Source organism: Myotis myotis, unplaced genomic scaffold (assembly GCF_014108235.1).
Source record: "Myotis myotis isolate mMyoMyo1 unplaced genomic scaffold, mMyoMyo1.p scaffold_m19_p_3, whole genome shotgun sequence".
In the NCBI taxonomy this organism is placed as follows: Eukaryota; Metazoa; Chordata; class Mammalia; order Chiroptera; family Vespertilionidae; genus Myotis; species Myotis myotis.
The window spans coordinates 124378865-124393977 of record NW_023416335.1 but is presented as its reverse complement, the minus strand read 5'-3'; the positions used below and the strand labels follow the sequence as shown (position 1 = coordinate 124393977).

General features: G+C 36.6%; 1 protein-coding gene across 5 annotated transcripts in view; it reads right to left on the bottom strand.

Moving 5' to 3' along the window:
- CEP83 (centrosomal protein 83) overlaps nt 1-15113 on the bottom strand; it is a 127691-nt gene that overhangs the window by 70367 nt on the left and 42211 nt on the right. For all 5 annotated transcript variants that reach the window (XM_036301583.1, XM_036301581.1, XM_036301586.1 and 2 more), the window contains 3 exons: nt 11962-12112; nt 6710-6802; nt 4271-4402 (listed from right to left, as the gene is read on the bottom strand). In XM_036301583.1, coding sequence (XP_036157476.1) covers nt 4271-4402; nt 6710-6802; nt 11962-12112 — 376 coding nt within the window. The remainder of the gene's footprint in view (nt 1-4270; nt 4403-6709; nt 6803-11961; nt 12113-15113) is intronic.

Sequence of the window (15113 nt, the reverse complement as noted above, 5' to 3'; positions counted from 1 at the left end):
TATTGAACTACGCACCTAGGGAAGGACATCATGGTTGCTTCCAACTTTTGGCAATTAGGAACAAAGCTGCCAGAAACGTCTGTGTATAGGTTGTTGTGCAGACATAAGTGTTAAACTCTTTTGGGTAAATACCAAGGAGGACAACTACTGGATTATATGGTAAGGCTATGTTTAGTTTTGTAAGAAACAGCCAAACTGTGTTCTAAAGTTGCCGTACCAATTTGCATTTCCAAAGTCTGTTGTTTCACATCCTCACCAGCATTTGGTATTGTCAGTGTTTTGGATTTGGGCCATTCTAACAGTCACGTATCTCGTTTTAAATTGCAATTCCCTAAACACACATGATGTTGAGCATCTATGCTTATTTGTCATCTGTATATCTTCTTTGGTGAAGTGTCTTTTAAAGTTTTTTGCCATTTTTAAATCAGTTTGTTTGTTTTCTTATTGTTGAGTTTCATAGTTCTTTGTATACTTTGGATAATAGTCCTTTTATCAAATATGTCTTTTTCAAATATTTTCTCCCAGTCTATGGCTTCTCATTCTCTTGACAGTGTCTTTCACAGAACACAAGTTCTTAATTTCAATGAAACCTAGCATCAACTATTTCTTTCACGGATCATGTCTTTGGTGTTGTATCTAAAAGATCAACAACAAACCCAAGCTCATCTAGGTTTTTCCCTATGTTATCTTACAGGAGTTTGATAATTTTACATTTTACATTTAGACCTAAGATCTATTTTGAGTTAATTTTTGTGAAGGGTCTGTGTCCAGATCCATTTTTTAGCATGTACTACTGTTCAGAACCATTTGTTGCAAAGACTGTTTTTCTCCATTTTCAAAGGTCAGTTTTCCTTCATCAAAGATCAGTTCACTATATTTGTGTAGGTGTATTTCTAGACTCTTCGGTTTGTTCTAATGATCTACTTGTCTATTTTTCACCAAGAGCCTAGTGTCTTGATTATCATAGCTTCACAGTTAAGTCCCAAAGTCAGGTAATGTCAGTCCTCCAACTTAGTCTTTCTCTAATATTGTACTGCCTACCCTGCGTCTTTTGCCTCTCTACATAAACTTTAGAATCAGTTTGTTAATATCCACAAGATACTTGCTGAATTGTTTTGGTGGTTTTGGGGTTTGTTTTTTTTAAATATATTCTATTGATTTTTTACAGAGAGGAAGGGAAAGGGATAGAGAGCTAGAAATATCGATGAGAGAGAAACATCGATCAGCTGCTTCCTTCACACCCCCTACTGGGGAAGTGCCCACAACCAAGGTACATGCCCTTGACTGGAATCGAACCCAGGACCCTTCAGTCCATAGGCTGACGCTCTATCCACTGAGCCAAACCGGTCAGGGCCTTGCTGAGTTTTTAATTGGGATTAAACTGGATATATAAATTAAATTGAGAAGAACAGACATCTTGACATTACTGAGTCTCCGTAGCCGTGAACATGAAATATCACTCCATTTATTTCGTTCTTTGATTTAATTCATCAGAGTTTTATAGTTCTCTTCAAATTAATATTGTGCATTTTTAAAATATCTTCTGTATTTATTATGATAATCAGTACTATGACTAATGCTGTCAGGTACAAATAGTAATACCACTTTTTTGAGCCTTTACTATGTGTCAGGCATTACAGTAAACATTTTGCACATGAAGTTTCAAGTTCCCAGATTTTAGTTTTTTTAAATCTAGTTTACCTTTTTATATTAATGCTATTCTGAATTTTTCCCTTTTCCCTATATGTACTTGAATTGAATATTTCTAAATTAATGATGGAATACAAAAAGATTTTGTTATTTACTTACACTAAGAAGGTAACATTTAATTTACTCAGATTTAAAGTTCATATTTTAATCTACTTTTGGAAGTTGCCATCTCTTTTCCTTCACTCAGTGGTTTAAAAAGAATTCTACTCATATTGAGCAAGAGAACAGAAATGAAAACATATGCCTTTTTCAGGCCTGAAAATTACCTCAGTCATGGGAGTAGTAAAAGAAAATAACTGTGACAAATAAAGCCAGAGCAGACAGCACCTTAAAGTAGAACACTAAGAATGCTGGGGGTCAGTGAGGGTGGGGGATGCAGACACTGTAATAAGAGATGCCCTCAAAAGATTTAGATTATCTAAGTACAAATCTGACACTGAAAACTCTCGCATGCTAAAGTAAAGAAGAGGGTCATATACTCAAGAAATTTGAGTACATGTAATTTTAAATGATAATAGCTATCATCTGTGGAATGCTTACTATGTGCTTGGTACTTGTCTAAGCATTTTGCGTATATTAATTTATTAAATCCTCACAGCACGAGATAGGTTCTACTGCTAACACCATTTTAAGTTGAGGACATTGATGCACATAGAAGTTAAGTCAGTTCCCAATGTCATACTAAATAAAACATTTAAAATTTTACATGTTAAAAAGCTTAGTTTTTGAGATATTCTAAACTGCATTCACAGTTTAATTTTAATTAATGAAATTTCACAAAACCCTTGTGAAAGGTTGCCAAAATCAATCACAGAGAATCTGTAATGTGAGGTAATTCGATTTTAATTTGGGAGACTTTGCCTATTGTGATGTGGCTCAAAGTAACCTGAGAAGGGTGTAAGTCAGAGAATTTGGAATATTTTAGATAAAAGAACCATTGGAGTCTAAAGCAGTATTCCAGATAGAACTGCAGAACCTACAGTTTTGTAGCACAAAACTGATATTGGGCTTCTAATTTGTTCCTTATTCTGCAGTTCCTTTGAATCTGTCATAATTACAGATTCAAATCCTTCCATCATCACACATAGTATAGATCTATTTATCTCTTAACAATATTATAGCTGTTGGATGACTCCTAGTTAGCGTGGCAACTTCAAATCATTACTTATTTCAAATTTATAATTCACGGCTAGGTGTTGGGTTACCTAATTTCTACTGTTAACTTGGCTGCTGACTTTCTTTGAGACTGAGCAAGTCACTTATCTTGTGCTTCAGTGTCCTCCTTTAAAATGGAGACACTGACCCTAGCTGGTTTTGCTCAGTGGATAGAGCATCCGCCTGCAGACTGAAGGGTTCCGGGTTCGATTCTAGTAAGGGCCACATGCCCGGGTGCAGGCTCGATCCCCAGTAGGGGGCATGCAGGAAACAGCCAATCCTCCTGCAAGCCCTCTACTCTCTCATCATTGATGTTTCGATCTCTCTCCCTCTCCCTTCCTCTCTGAAATCAATAAAAATATATTTTAAAATAATAATTAAAATATAATAAAATGGAAATACTGAACATAACAGAAGTGAGATCATATGTGAATAAAGCATTTAAAGCGATAAAGAATTTTTAAAACGCAAAAGACTAATATAAATATTTAGAGTTTTCTGGTACTGTGTTATTGATGAACTCGATCCAAAGTTCATACAGCTTCTTGCATATCAAACAATAGTGGAACAGTTTGTTCACGTAAGTCAGTTTGATCAAATTAGTTATTGGTAAAGGAAAGTGAGTATATTTTAACTCTTGATTCCAAATAAAGACAATGCAATAAATGTATAATGCAAATGTGTTTATGCATGAAATGTTTCACATAACTACAGACAACAAACTACTTTCTTAAATTCAACTAGTATTAGGCTTTTTATTTGAAATAAGAAATTGGTATTTCTCTCTTTCCACCCTGAAAAATAATCTAAAAGCAACATAAAGAATGAGAAACACAAACCCCGTTTTTGGAAATAGGAGACAAATTACAAAATGAGTAGAGATAGAGTAGGAGTGCATGCTGTAGGCAGCAGGGAAAGGATGCTGCCATTGCAGCTGTCAAAGAACAAAGTACACTTCTTGAAGGTGACAGGCACACCCTAAGTCAAGATATAAACCCTTTGTTTATATCAGTGGAAAAAAGTGCATTGACTGACCATCAGAGCTCTGATAGATGTAGTATGGTTCCAAGAAAGAGAAGATGGGGACATTGCTAAATAAGGAATCACATAGACAAACTATATTTGCAGACAGAGAAGCCTTCCTCTGTGGCTATGGGAGAAAAGAGACTGACTGTCGCCACTGACTGGGGCAAAATAAACGATGCAAAGAAAAGAAAAATTTAACAGCCAAAAAGAGAACATTCACAAGAAAAATATTGCTATAGAGCAGATGAAAATCATGACAAATTAATTAATAAAACTAATTATGCAATCAACTCTAACTTGAGATTTACAAAAAATATATAATCATAAAATTTTGTTTACTAGAAAGCTAACAACTAAACTAGTATAATTAATCACTTACCTCTGATTCATATTTTATTTTTTCTTCTTCTAAAGTACGTGCAAATTCTCCTTTCTGGTGTTCGAACTCTGACTTGAGAAATGTATTTTCATAGCGAAGCTTATTATATTCAGCTCTATACTTTTCAACTTCCTAAATTAAAAGAAGACTATAGTTTAATCACAAATTTATGAATGAAATTTATATCCATTCCAAAAATTACTTTTGTAAATATAATTTTAAATTACATTATATTCAGAGTAATTCTAAAAGTAAAAACTAAGCTTAAGAGAAGTATAAATAAACCTTGGAAAAGTTCTGATAACTAGGATGCTACACACAGAATTAGTACATTCCTGAGAAGGCACTAATAAAGACAATTATCATTCAATTAACCTTATTTCCTCACTGAGTCTCATAATAAAAATGTATAGCATGTCAAAAGTTTTGACCTCTGGACTTAATAAAATAATATTTAAGAATGTGACATACCTTTTAATATATAGTTAGGTTAAAAATTAATTTTATAAAACATAAAATACCTCCTAAAAGTCAGACATAATGAATTCAAAGTAGATAAAAGATTATTTGGCTATTTAGTACAATAACTTAAGGTTCAATCAAATATTACAATGATATAAATTCAACACATCTGCCCGAAGAATATATGAAGCACCAACTCTCCTTACTAACAAGGAACACATGCAATTCCCTGGTATAGTCCAGCTCCTCTTCCTGATACTATGAAAGTTGCTGGCATTCTGAACCTCAGTAAGAACTTAAGACAACAGAACAGAAAGATGGACGAGACATTATTTAAACATATACTAGAAAAATCTATATATCTATATATATAAAAGCCTAAGCGACTGAACCGGTCAACCGGTTGCTATGACACACAGTGACCACCAGGGGGCAGACGCTCAATGCAGGAGCTTTCCCCTGGTGGTCAGTGCGCTCCCACAGTGGGAGCACCGCTCAGCTAACAGGCGCCAGATGCCAGGCTGATGGCTGGCGAGTGCAGCTGCAGCGGTGCAAGCCTCTCCCATGGACACTCCTCTTGCGCACCTGATCGGACTGACTGGGCACAAGCCTGCAGCCAGCATAGCAAGGCTGAGATAAGCAGGATCGGCAGGCAAGAGCGGCAGGCAATGTTGGACTGCCAGTTTCAGCCCAATCGCCGCAGGCCATGCTGAGGGACCCCACCGGTGCACAAATCCGTGCACTGTGCCTCTAGTTAAGTAATAAGGAAGCCTCCTAAAATACTCAGCCCCCTGAAATCTTCAGTTTAAAAATGTCCATGCCAATTTACAAACCAAGGATATGGTTTTTTGTGATTTTATTAGAGACATACTTTGTTTTGGTACTTTTAAATATGCTTTTACTTAACTGGATCACCTACTTAAGTCTAAGTAATTTTGTTTATATCCAAAATTGAAACCTATTCACCATAATGCTTTGATTAGGAGAATATTCAAAAAATGACGTTATCAAGCCAGTTAACCATTATAACAGCGGTCGCCAACCGGTGGTCCATGAGGTCCAAAAGTTTGGCAACCACTGATTGCCAGGATCTACAACTGTTTCAAGCAATGGCAACATCACTAGACTATAGCTCCCTAAAGGGGTCCATTTTGAAGGGGACAATACTCATTTGTATGTATACTGCTCAGTGTATTTGTTAAATAAATGTCTACTTTAGTATCTAATATACTTAATATCGATCATCTTTTCCTGTCCCCGTTATTAAACATTTAGTCATATTACACCAAGGTTTCATTTACAAAGACTGGTTTCAATCAGAAGGAAAACTGTATCAAATTTTTTTACTTTTCTAAGGTTGCATGAAATTCATTCTTTCATTCAACAAATATTGAGTACCTATTATATGCTAGGAACTGTTCTAGGAACTTGAAATGTAATAGTGAGTAAAACACTATTGCACTCCGCTCATGCAAGAAGTGGTAAAAGGTAATATAAAAAAATAAGCACAATGAGTATTATACAGCATATCAGAAGATAGTAAGTACTCGAGGAAAAAAAAAATGTAGAGCATGGTAAATGGGGATCCAAAGGTCTAAGGAGTGATGGAAAAGGCAAGTTGCAATATTAAATGGGGGCAGGAGTTGGTCAAAGTAGGCCTCATTGAGAAGGTGATGTCAAGAAGTTGACCAAAAGATACCTGGAGAGTGTTCAAGGCAAAAACAACTGCTAAAGCAAAGACTCTTGAATGGCACCATTTCTAGAATGCCAAAGAAACATCAAGGAGGCCGGTGTGGATGGAGAGAAGGAAATCAGAGAAGTAATGGGGTCTGATCCTGTGCAGCCTTAAAGGCTATTGTAAGGACTGAGCAAGAAAGGGAGCTATTGCAGGGCTTCTGTGTAGAGAAGATGTTTTTCAAAAGCTTTTCATAGTGACATGAAGATATATGCATAGTTCTTTCTGCATAAATTACTTACTTCATCCAGACTCCTAAAACGCTCTCTCATTGGAGTTTCTAATTCTTGTCGTATTTGGGCTCTGAACAATTCCAAGTTTTGTGGAGTTAATACCTAATATGCAGAGAAATACAAACAATTCTAAATATGAAAAAACAAATATTAAAATCAAGGATTTGCCAAATTTCAAAACCTCTCTCATTACAATAAAATGCAATTCAAAGTAATTTTACAATATAACCAATTTTAGAGAAGTCACTATATAAATAATAATTTAAGAATCTCAATTTCAGACTCTCAGAGATATCAAAAATTCTATTAGCATGAGGTAAAGACAATCACTGATTATTATCATTGTGATTATTAGAAATAACTATGTTAGCAGCTAAGGTTATCCTGTTGTATACAATGGCTGATAGTTTATTTTCTAAAGCAAACAAAATAAAGATGTAATAATTTAGTATGCCATAGAGAATTCTTCAGACTTATTTTCAATCAGAAAAGGCTGATTTTTATGTTGGTTATAAAAACTAATTTAGGCTCCTCCCTGTTACACTCCTTTACAAAATTTATCTTTCAAAAAGTAACTGAATATTTCATTTACCATGGTATTCCCAACACCCTGCACCACTGCCTACCACATAGAAACCACTCAATTATTATTTCTTGAATGAATAAATATTGGTTGTTAAAAAAAACCACCCAGTTTGCTTTTATATTAATTTCCAAAAAAACTAAGAATAGGGAATAAGGACACATATGTAATACGTTAATCAATAAAGAGAAAATTTAAAAGAAAACACTAAGAATAATGTTCAGCTTAATTCATTCATTTATTCATCAATATCCAAATTTCCAAACATTTTACTGAATAAATGCCTACTATACAGAGTGAAGCAAAAATAGGTTTCTAGTTGTATGGAAAACAATACAAAAAATAAATAATAATACAATAATAAACCCGGTGTTTTGTGTACTCACAACTGTAAACCTACTTTTGCCCCACCCCATATATAAAACATTCTAATATTAGGTCACTTAAATTTATTCCATAGCTCGTTGATGTTATGTTTATTTTTAATCTCTTTTGTCTTCTTGTTTCATTTTGGGTAGTTTTTATTGTCATGTCTTCAAGTTTACTGATCTTTTCTTCTGCATTGTCTAATCTGCCATTAAGTCCATACAGCATATTTTTCATCTCAATAATCATAATTTGTATTTTATTATTTGGTCTTTTCATCTTTTAGTCTTTTCATATCTTCCTTATCTCTACTTAATATGGTCAATCTTTAATCTCACTTTTGAACATAAGGAATTCAATTATAATAACTATTTTAATATTTTTGTTAATTCTAATATTTGTACCACATCAGGTTTGGTTCTGACTCATTGACTTTCTTTTCCTATTTATTGTGGGTAGTATTCTCCTGTTTATTCCATGCCTGGCAAATTTCTGTTTGATGCTAGACACTGTAAATTTTACTTTGCTTCGTGCTAGATAAATTTGTATTCTGATATTCTTAAGCTTTGTTCTGGTAGACAATTACTTGGAAACAGTCTCATCTTTCTGGGTCTTGCTCTTAAGAATTAAGTGTGAGCAAATTAATGTTTGATGTAGTGCTAATTACTTCCTACTGCTGAGACCCTTCTGAGTACTGCACTAATTTCTCTGTGAAATGAAGTTCTTTAGCCTGGCTTTGGGGAAAGGAAATATGCATAGCTCTGTATGAACTCCATACAGTCATGCCTCTAATCCTTTCAGGTGGCTCTTTTCCAGGCCTTAGATGTTTCCCTTACATGCATGTGCTGATCATTCTTCTACTGAATGAGCTGAGAGGGTTCTTCTGAAGATCTTTATTAACTTTCTTTCTGTGCCACCCTCCTCTCTGCTACCATCTTGTCACTAGCCACACTACTCTCTGAATATGAAAAAACAAATATTAAAATCAAGAATTTTAATCAATTAAAATCAATTCCATCTCCTCAGGGAGTCTATCAGACTTTGCCTGGGTATTCCTTCTGTGCCATGACTTGGAAGCATTTGCAAAATTCACCTTCTTTGATTTTTGTCTTTCAGGGGTCTTTGTCACTTTATAATGTCCAGTGTCTTGAAAACCGTTTTTATCTAGTCTCTATTATGCCATATGTAATTTTTCAACAATTTTATCTGCCATATACCAAATTACTCCCATCTTTTTTAAAAAACTTTTGCTAACATGATACATAATAACAATATAATAGCTAAATGATCTAACCATTTCTACATCAAAGCACTATACTAACATTTTCTATGAGTTTCTCGTTTCATCTTTACAGTCATCCTATGAGCGAAGAACTATTATTACTCTCATTCACTACAACTACATGTAACCCAGAAATATTCTTTAAATGAATATTTTTCTATCGTTTTTCTTTAAAAGCCAAAGAGATATTAAAGCAACTCAGAAAAGGCACTTTGCAGGTAGACAAGATAATACATGTGTATTTTTAAAATAATCATCTTTCATAAACCTTCGAAATATTTCTTGCGGATCTTACTCGAGTTTAGTGAACTTTACTCAACTCAGAATTTGTACAAATTACAAACATCCATTAAAGCAAAGAGCTAAATTGCTTCAATATAAGTATAGATAATGCATAATGTTTCTTTAGCTTATTTTTGCCAGACAAATGTCACATAAAAGCCAGGTATGTATATCTTAAAAAATAGAAACTTTACTAGATAAATTATATTTTTCAGCAAACATTTGGGAAGTTATCACGTGGAGAAATGTCCAAAGTTATTTTGTGTAGATCCAAGGAACAATATAAGAACCATCGGGGAGACTATAGGGAGGGTGATTTCATTGCAATATGAGAGAGAAAATGCTTAACATACTCCAACTGATAAATGGAGCTGGGTTCCTTTAAAACAGCGGTTCTCAACCTGTGGGTTGCGACCCCTTTGGGGGTCGAATGACCCTTTCACAGGGGTCACCTAAGACCACCGGAAAACACATATATAATTACATACTGTTTTTGTGAGTAATCACTATGCTTTAATTATGTTCAATTTGTAACAATGAAAATACATCCTGCATATCAGATATTTACATTACGATTCATAACAGTAGCAAAATTACAGTTATGAAGTAGCAACGAAAATAATTTTATGGTTGGGGGTCACCACAACATGAGGAACTGTATTAAAGGGTCGCGGCATTAGGAAGGTTGAGAACCACTGCTCTAAAAGTTCACTTGGTTCTCTAGCACTGAAAGCACTGGAGCAGAGAATGAAGAGCTGTATGTCACAGGTGTTCCAATTGTGCTCTGGACAGTATATTAGTTTCCTAGGGCTGAGATAACAACATAGAACAAATAAATTGGTTTGAACAACAGAAATGTACTGTTTCACAGTCTGGAGGCTAGAAGTCCAAAGGTGTCAGCAGGCCACGTTCCCTCTGAAAACTGTAGGGTGAATCCCTCCTTGCCCTGTCCAAGCGTCTGGTGGTGTGCTGGCGATCCTTGGCAGCTATAGCACTTCAATCTCTGCTTCTGTCATCACAGGACATTCTTCCCGTGTTCCTGTCTCCCCCGCCCATGTATCTATCTGTCTGTGTCTGTTCTCCTCTTCGTATAAGGACACCATACTTCAGTGTGGCCTCATCTTAACTGTCTGTAAAGACCCTATTTCCAAAATAAGGTCACATTCTGAGGTAATGGGAGTTAGAACTTCAAGATATCTTTTGGGAGGACAACTCATACCAGATATGAAAGGAACTAGGTAATTATCAACTCTAAAAAGCTGAGACTCCAGGTACATATAAAACAAGAAGTTCAACATTACATATGAACAGAACAATTCTGAAACATTCATTTATTGTTTATGTAGGTGATTCATTAAACAAGTATTTTCTAGGCACTGCCTTGAGCACTGGAAACACCATGAAAAGGTTCCTGCCCTCATGAAATCTGTATTCAAACAGAATAAAATGACCACAGTATGTGTACCTACTGTGTAGTAATGAGACATAAGTAATCTCACTAATCCTCACAACAATCCCTGTTAGGTAACAACTTTTATCCTCTTTAACACATGAGAAAACTAAGGCATAGGAACAAAGCTATTTGTTGAAGGTCATCATCTTCCTGGCAAACTGACCCTTTTTGTTATTAAAATGTTCTTTTTACCTTTAGTGATAATCTCTGTCTTGAAATCTATTTTATCTAGTATTAATATAGCTACTCCAGGCTTCTGAAGTTTACTGTTTGCATGTGCTTGGTAAAAAGAAGCATGAACAGGTGTTACTCTTAAGAAACAGAGTAATTTACACTTGCAATGCCTGAAGAATACTTTCAGTATCTTGAATTCCATGCTCACAGATTCCATTCAGATAGGCCTCTGATTTTTTTGCAACACAAGGCAAGCCACCAATTCTAATGGCTTAAATTACATTTTCCTCTGAGGTTTTTATTTTTATTTTTGTTTAAACATCCTAAATATGCCCAGGAATGAACCAGTAAGCACATTGAAGGTTTCATCCCAAGCTTAATGTGTACATATTGTTTTTACAGGATCTTTTAAAAAACTTTAAACAAAAACACTATTGTAACTAGCTTAGTTTCAGTTACAATACTTAAAAGAAAATCAGTAGTCGCCCAGGTATGGTGGCTCAGTGGTTGAGTGTCAACCTATGAACCAGGAGGTCACAGTTCAATTCCCAGCCAGGGCACATGCCCAGGTTTCAGGCTCGATCCCCAGTGGGGAGGGGGGTGCAGGAGGCAGCCAATCAATTATTCCCTCTCATCTTTGATGTTTCTATCTTTCTCTCCTTCTCCCTCTCCCTACATCTCTGAAATCAATGTTTTTAAAAAATTAGTAGCTTCGGCTTGTTTGATTACCGATCAGGGCACATGCCTGTGTTGTGGGCTTGATCCCAAGTAGGAGGTTTGCAGGAGGCAGCCAACCCAACCAACTGAACCACACAGGCCAGAGCAATAAAACCATTTTTTTTTTAAAAAAAGAAGAATTACTAAAACCTTTCTTTAAAAGAAATTTAATTCTGGATTTTTATCAATTCAAACTGGTCTTTTCCTAAATTATTTTGATAGTGAAATATTATTTAAATCAGAATAGGTAAGAGAATACAAATTTATATAAATAAGAGTTTCATGGCTAAACCCTACATGGTAGCAAAAATTTAGACTATAAGAAAGAAAATTAATTTATACCACCAAACTACTTCCACAAAACATCTGACAATTTTTGTATTAACTCAAATACATTTTGTTACCTGTAGCTTTATTTCTTCTAAGTCTTTAGTTTTCTCTAATAATTCCCCTCTTAGTTCTTCAAACAGTAGCTGGAATTTTTCCTGGTTAGTTTGCTTTTCATTTAACAGGCGTTTGAGTTCATTTTGTGACTTTGTGTACTCATCTTGCAACCTGATTTAAAAAAAAAAAATTCAATTTTAAGTGTATCCTTTGTTTTCTAACTGCATTACTTTTTTTATTATTAAATCTTTATTGTTCAGATTACTACAGTTGTTCCCCTTTTTTCCCGCATAGCTCCCCTCCACCCGGTTCCCACCCCACCCTGTGCCCTTACCCTCCCCCCACTTTCCTCATCCATAGGTGTACGATTTTTGTTCAGTGTCTTCCCGCACCCCCACACACCTTTACCCCTCGAGAAGTCAGTCCATTCCCTTTCTATGCCCCTGATTCTATTACATTCACCAGTTTATTCTGTTCATCAGATTATTTATTCACTTGGTTTTTAGATTCACTTGTTGAGAGATGTGTATTTGTTGTTCATCATTTGTATCTTTACCTTTTTCATCTTCTTCCTCTTCTTAAAGGATATCTTCCAGCATTTCATATAATACTGGTTTGGTGGTGATGAACTCCTTTAGCTTTTTCTTGTCTGTGAAGCTCTTTATCTGACCTTCAATTCTGAATGATAACTTTGCTGAATGATAACTTTGCTGCATAAAGTAATCTTGGTTGTAGGTTCTTGCTATTCATCACTTTGAACATTTCTTGACACTCCCTTCTGGCCTGCATAGTTTCTGTTGAGAAATCAGGTGACAGTCATATGGGTACTCCCTTGTAGGTAACTGACTGTCTTTCTTTCTCTTGCTGCCTTTAAGATTCTCTCTGTGTCTTTTGCTCTTGGCATTTTAATTATGATGTGTCTTGGTGTGGTCCTCTTTGGATTCCTTTTGTTTGGGGTTCTCTGAGCTTCCTGGACTTGTAAGTCAATTTCTTTCACCATGTAGGGGAAGGTTTCTGTCATTATTTCTTCAAATAGGTTTTCAATATCTTGCTCTCTCTCTTCTTCTGGCACCCCTATAATTCGATGTTGGTTCGCTTGAAGTTGTCCCAGAGGCTCCTTACACTATCTTCATATTTTTGGATTCTTTTTTCTTTTTGTTTTTCCGGTTAGGTGTTTTTTGTTTCTTCGTATTTCAAATCTTTGACTTGATTCTTGTGATCCTCTAGTCCACTGATGGTGAACCTATGACACGCGTGTCAGAGATGACACGCGAACTCATTTTTTTTAATTTTTCTTTGTTAAATGGCATTTAAATATATAAAATAAATATCAAAAATATAAATCTTTCCTTAACTAATAATAAAAAAAATATATATATAAATCTTTGTTTTACTATGGTTGCAAATATCAAAACATTTTTATATGTGGCATGGCACCAGAGTTAAGCTAGGGTTTTTCAAAATGCTGACACGCCGAGCTCAAAAGGTTCACCATCACTGCTCTACTCTGCTGTTGGAACTCTGTATAATATTCTTTATTTCAGTCAGTATATGCTTAATTTCTAGTTGGTCCTTTTTCATATCTGTTGAGGGTCTCACTAGATTTCTTGAGGGTCTCACTAAATTTATCAACAGTTTCTAGAAAATTCTTGAAAAACCTTATAAGTGTGGTTTTAAATTCTATATCCTGTAGTTTGCTTTCCTCCATTTCTGTCATTTGTGACCTGTTTCTATGTCTCCACATTTTTTATGCTTCCCTGTGTTGATAGAGTGGCTTTCTGTGCTAGGTGTCCTATAGGGCCCAGTGGCTCAGCCTCCCCAATTACCTGAGGTGAACACTCTTGGTGCACCCCTTTGTGGGCTTTGTGCACAGTCTTGTTGTAGTTAAGTCTTGATAGTTGTAGGTATCACTGGGAGGAATTAATCTCCAGGCCAATTGGCTGTGAGAATCAGCTGTGTCTGCAGTGGGAGAACTTCTGAGCTGGAGATACCCTTCTGGGGCAAGACTTGCTTCAGTGGGGCTTTGGTGCTCACTGAGTCTGCCCCCTGAGTGTGTCCCGTATGGATCTGAGGAGTTGCAATCTGGATGGTCCCACACTGACCACTGGGTACACTGGCTCGTGGATTTCTAAGGAGGTGCTAATTTAGCCTCTGCCTGAGGCTACCCAGCAGGAGCTATGGAGAGATCTGCAGATTCCTCTTCTTTGTTTGGGGTTTGGAGGTGCCCAGATGAGGTCCAGCTGTGAAGCAATGCAAGCTGCTGTGGGGCCTTGGGCCTTCTTTTGTAAGTTCTGGGTTTCTCTGACCCAGTTGGAGATTGTTAGGCAATTTTCAGATTGCAAAGGGCCAGGGCATTCATATGCCAAAGCCTCTGCGCACAGCTTGGGTGGGGCGGGTTCTCAGGGGATCAACAGGGCAGAGCAAGTAGCTATGGCTGCTCCTCAGTCCTGCCCTAAAAGGCCCCGTGTCTCAGTGACCCGGTAATGGCTGCAAGCACCTCTGAGAGATAGCTGCCCTTGAGTTCTGACCAATGCCAGACAGTCCAGTTTCTCCCGGTATGAGTCTGGGTCCCCAGAGACTCGTCAGGAACTGGAGTCCAGAGCAGTCGGGAGCTTGTGACTCCCTCCTGATTGAAAAAGACAACCATGTCCTCAGTTGCCAGCACTTTCCACGTGCACCTCCGTACCTCTGCACTTTACTTCCGCACCTCCTCTGAGTCTCAGTGTGCTTTTCTCTAACCTTCTAGTTGTAAAATTTCCACTCACCCAGCCTTCCTGTGGTTCTGGATGATGTCCGCTTTGTCTTTTAGTTGTATTTTTGAGGTGGCTGTGCGAGGCAGCAATTTCCGGTGTTTACCTATGCCACCATCTTGGTTGTTCTCTAACTGCATTACTTTTTATGTCAAATCAATCAAAACTACAGAAGACCAATATCGTATATCCTATTAAAACTGTAGTATCTCCCTGGCTGGGTTGCTCCATGGTTACAGTATCAGCCTACAGAAAAGTGTCACAGGTTCAATTCCCAGTCAAGGGCACGTACCTGGGTTGCAGGCTCCATGCCTAGCCCTGGTCAGAGTGTGAATGGGGGGCAACCAGTTAATGTGTATCCCTCACATCGATGTTTCTCCCTCTCTCTCTACCCCCCATCCTCCCTCCCCTCCATTCTCTCT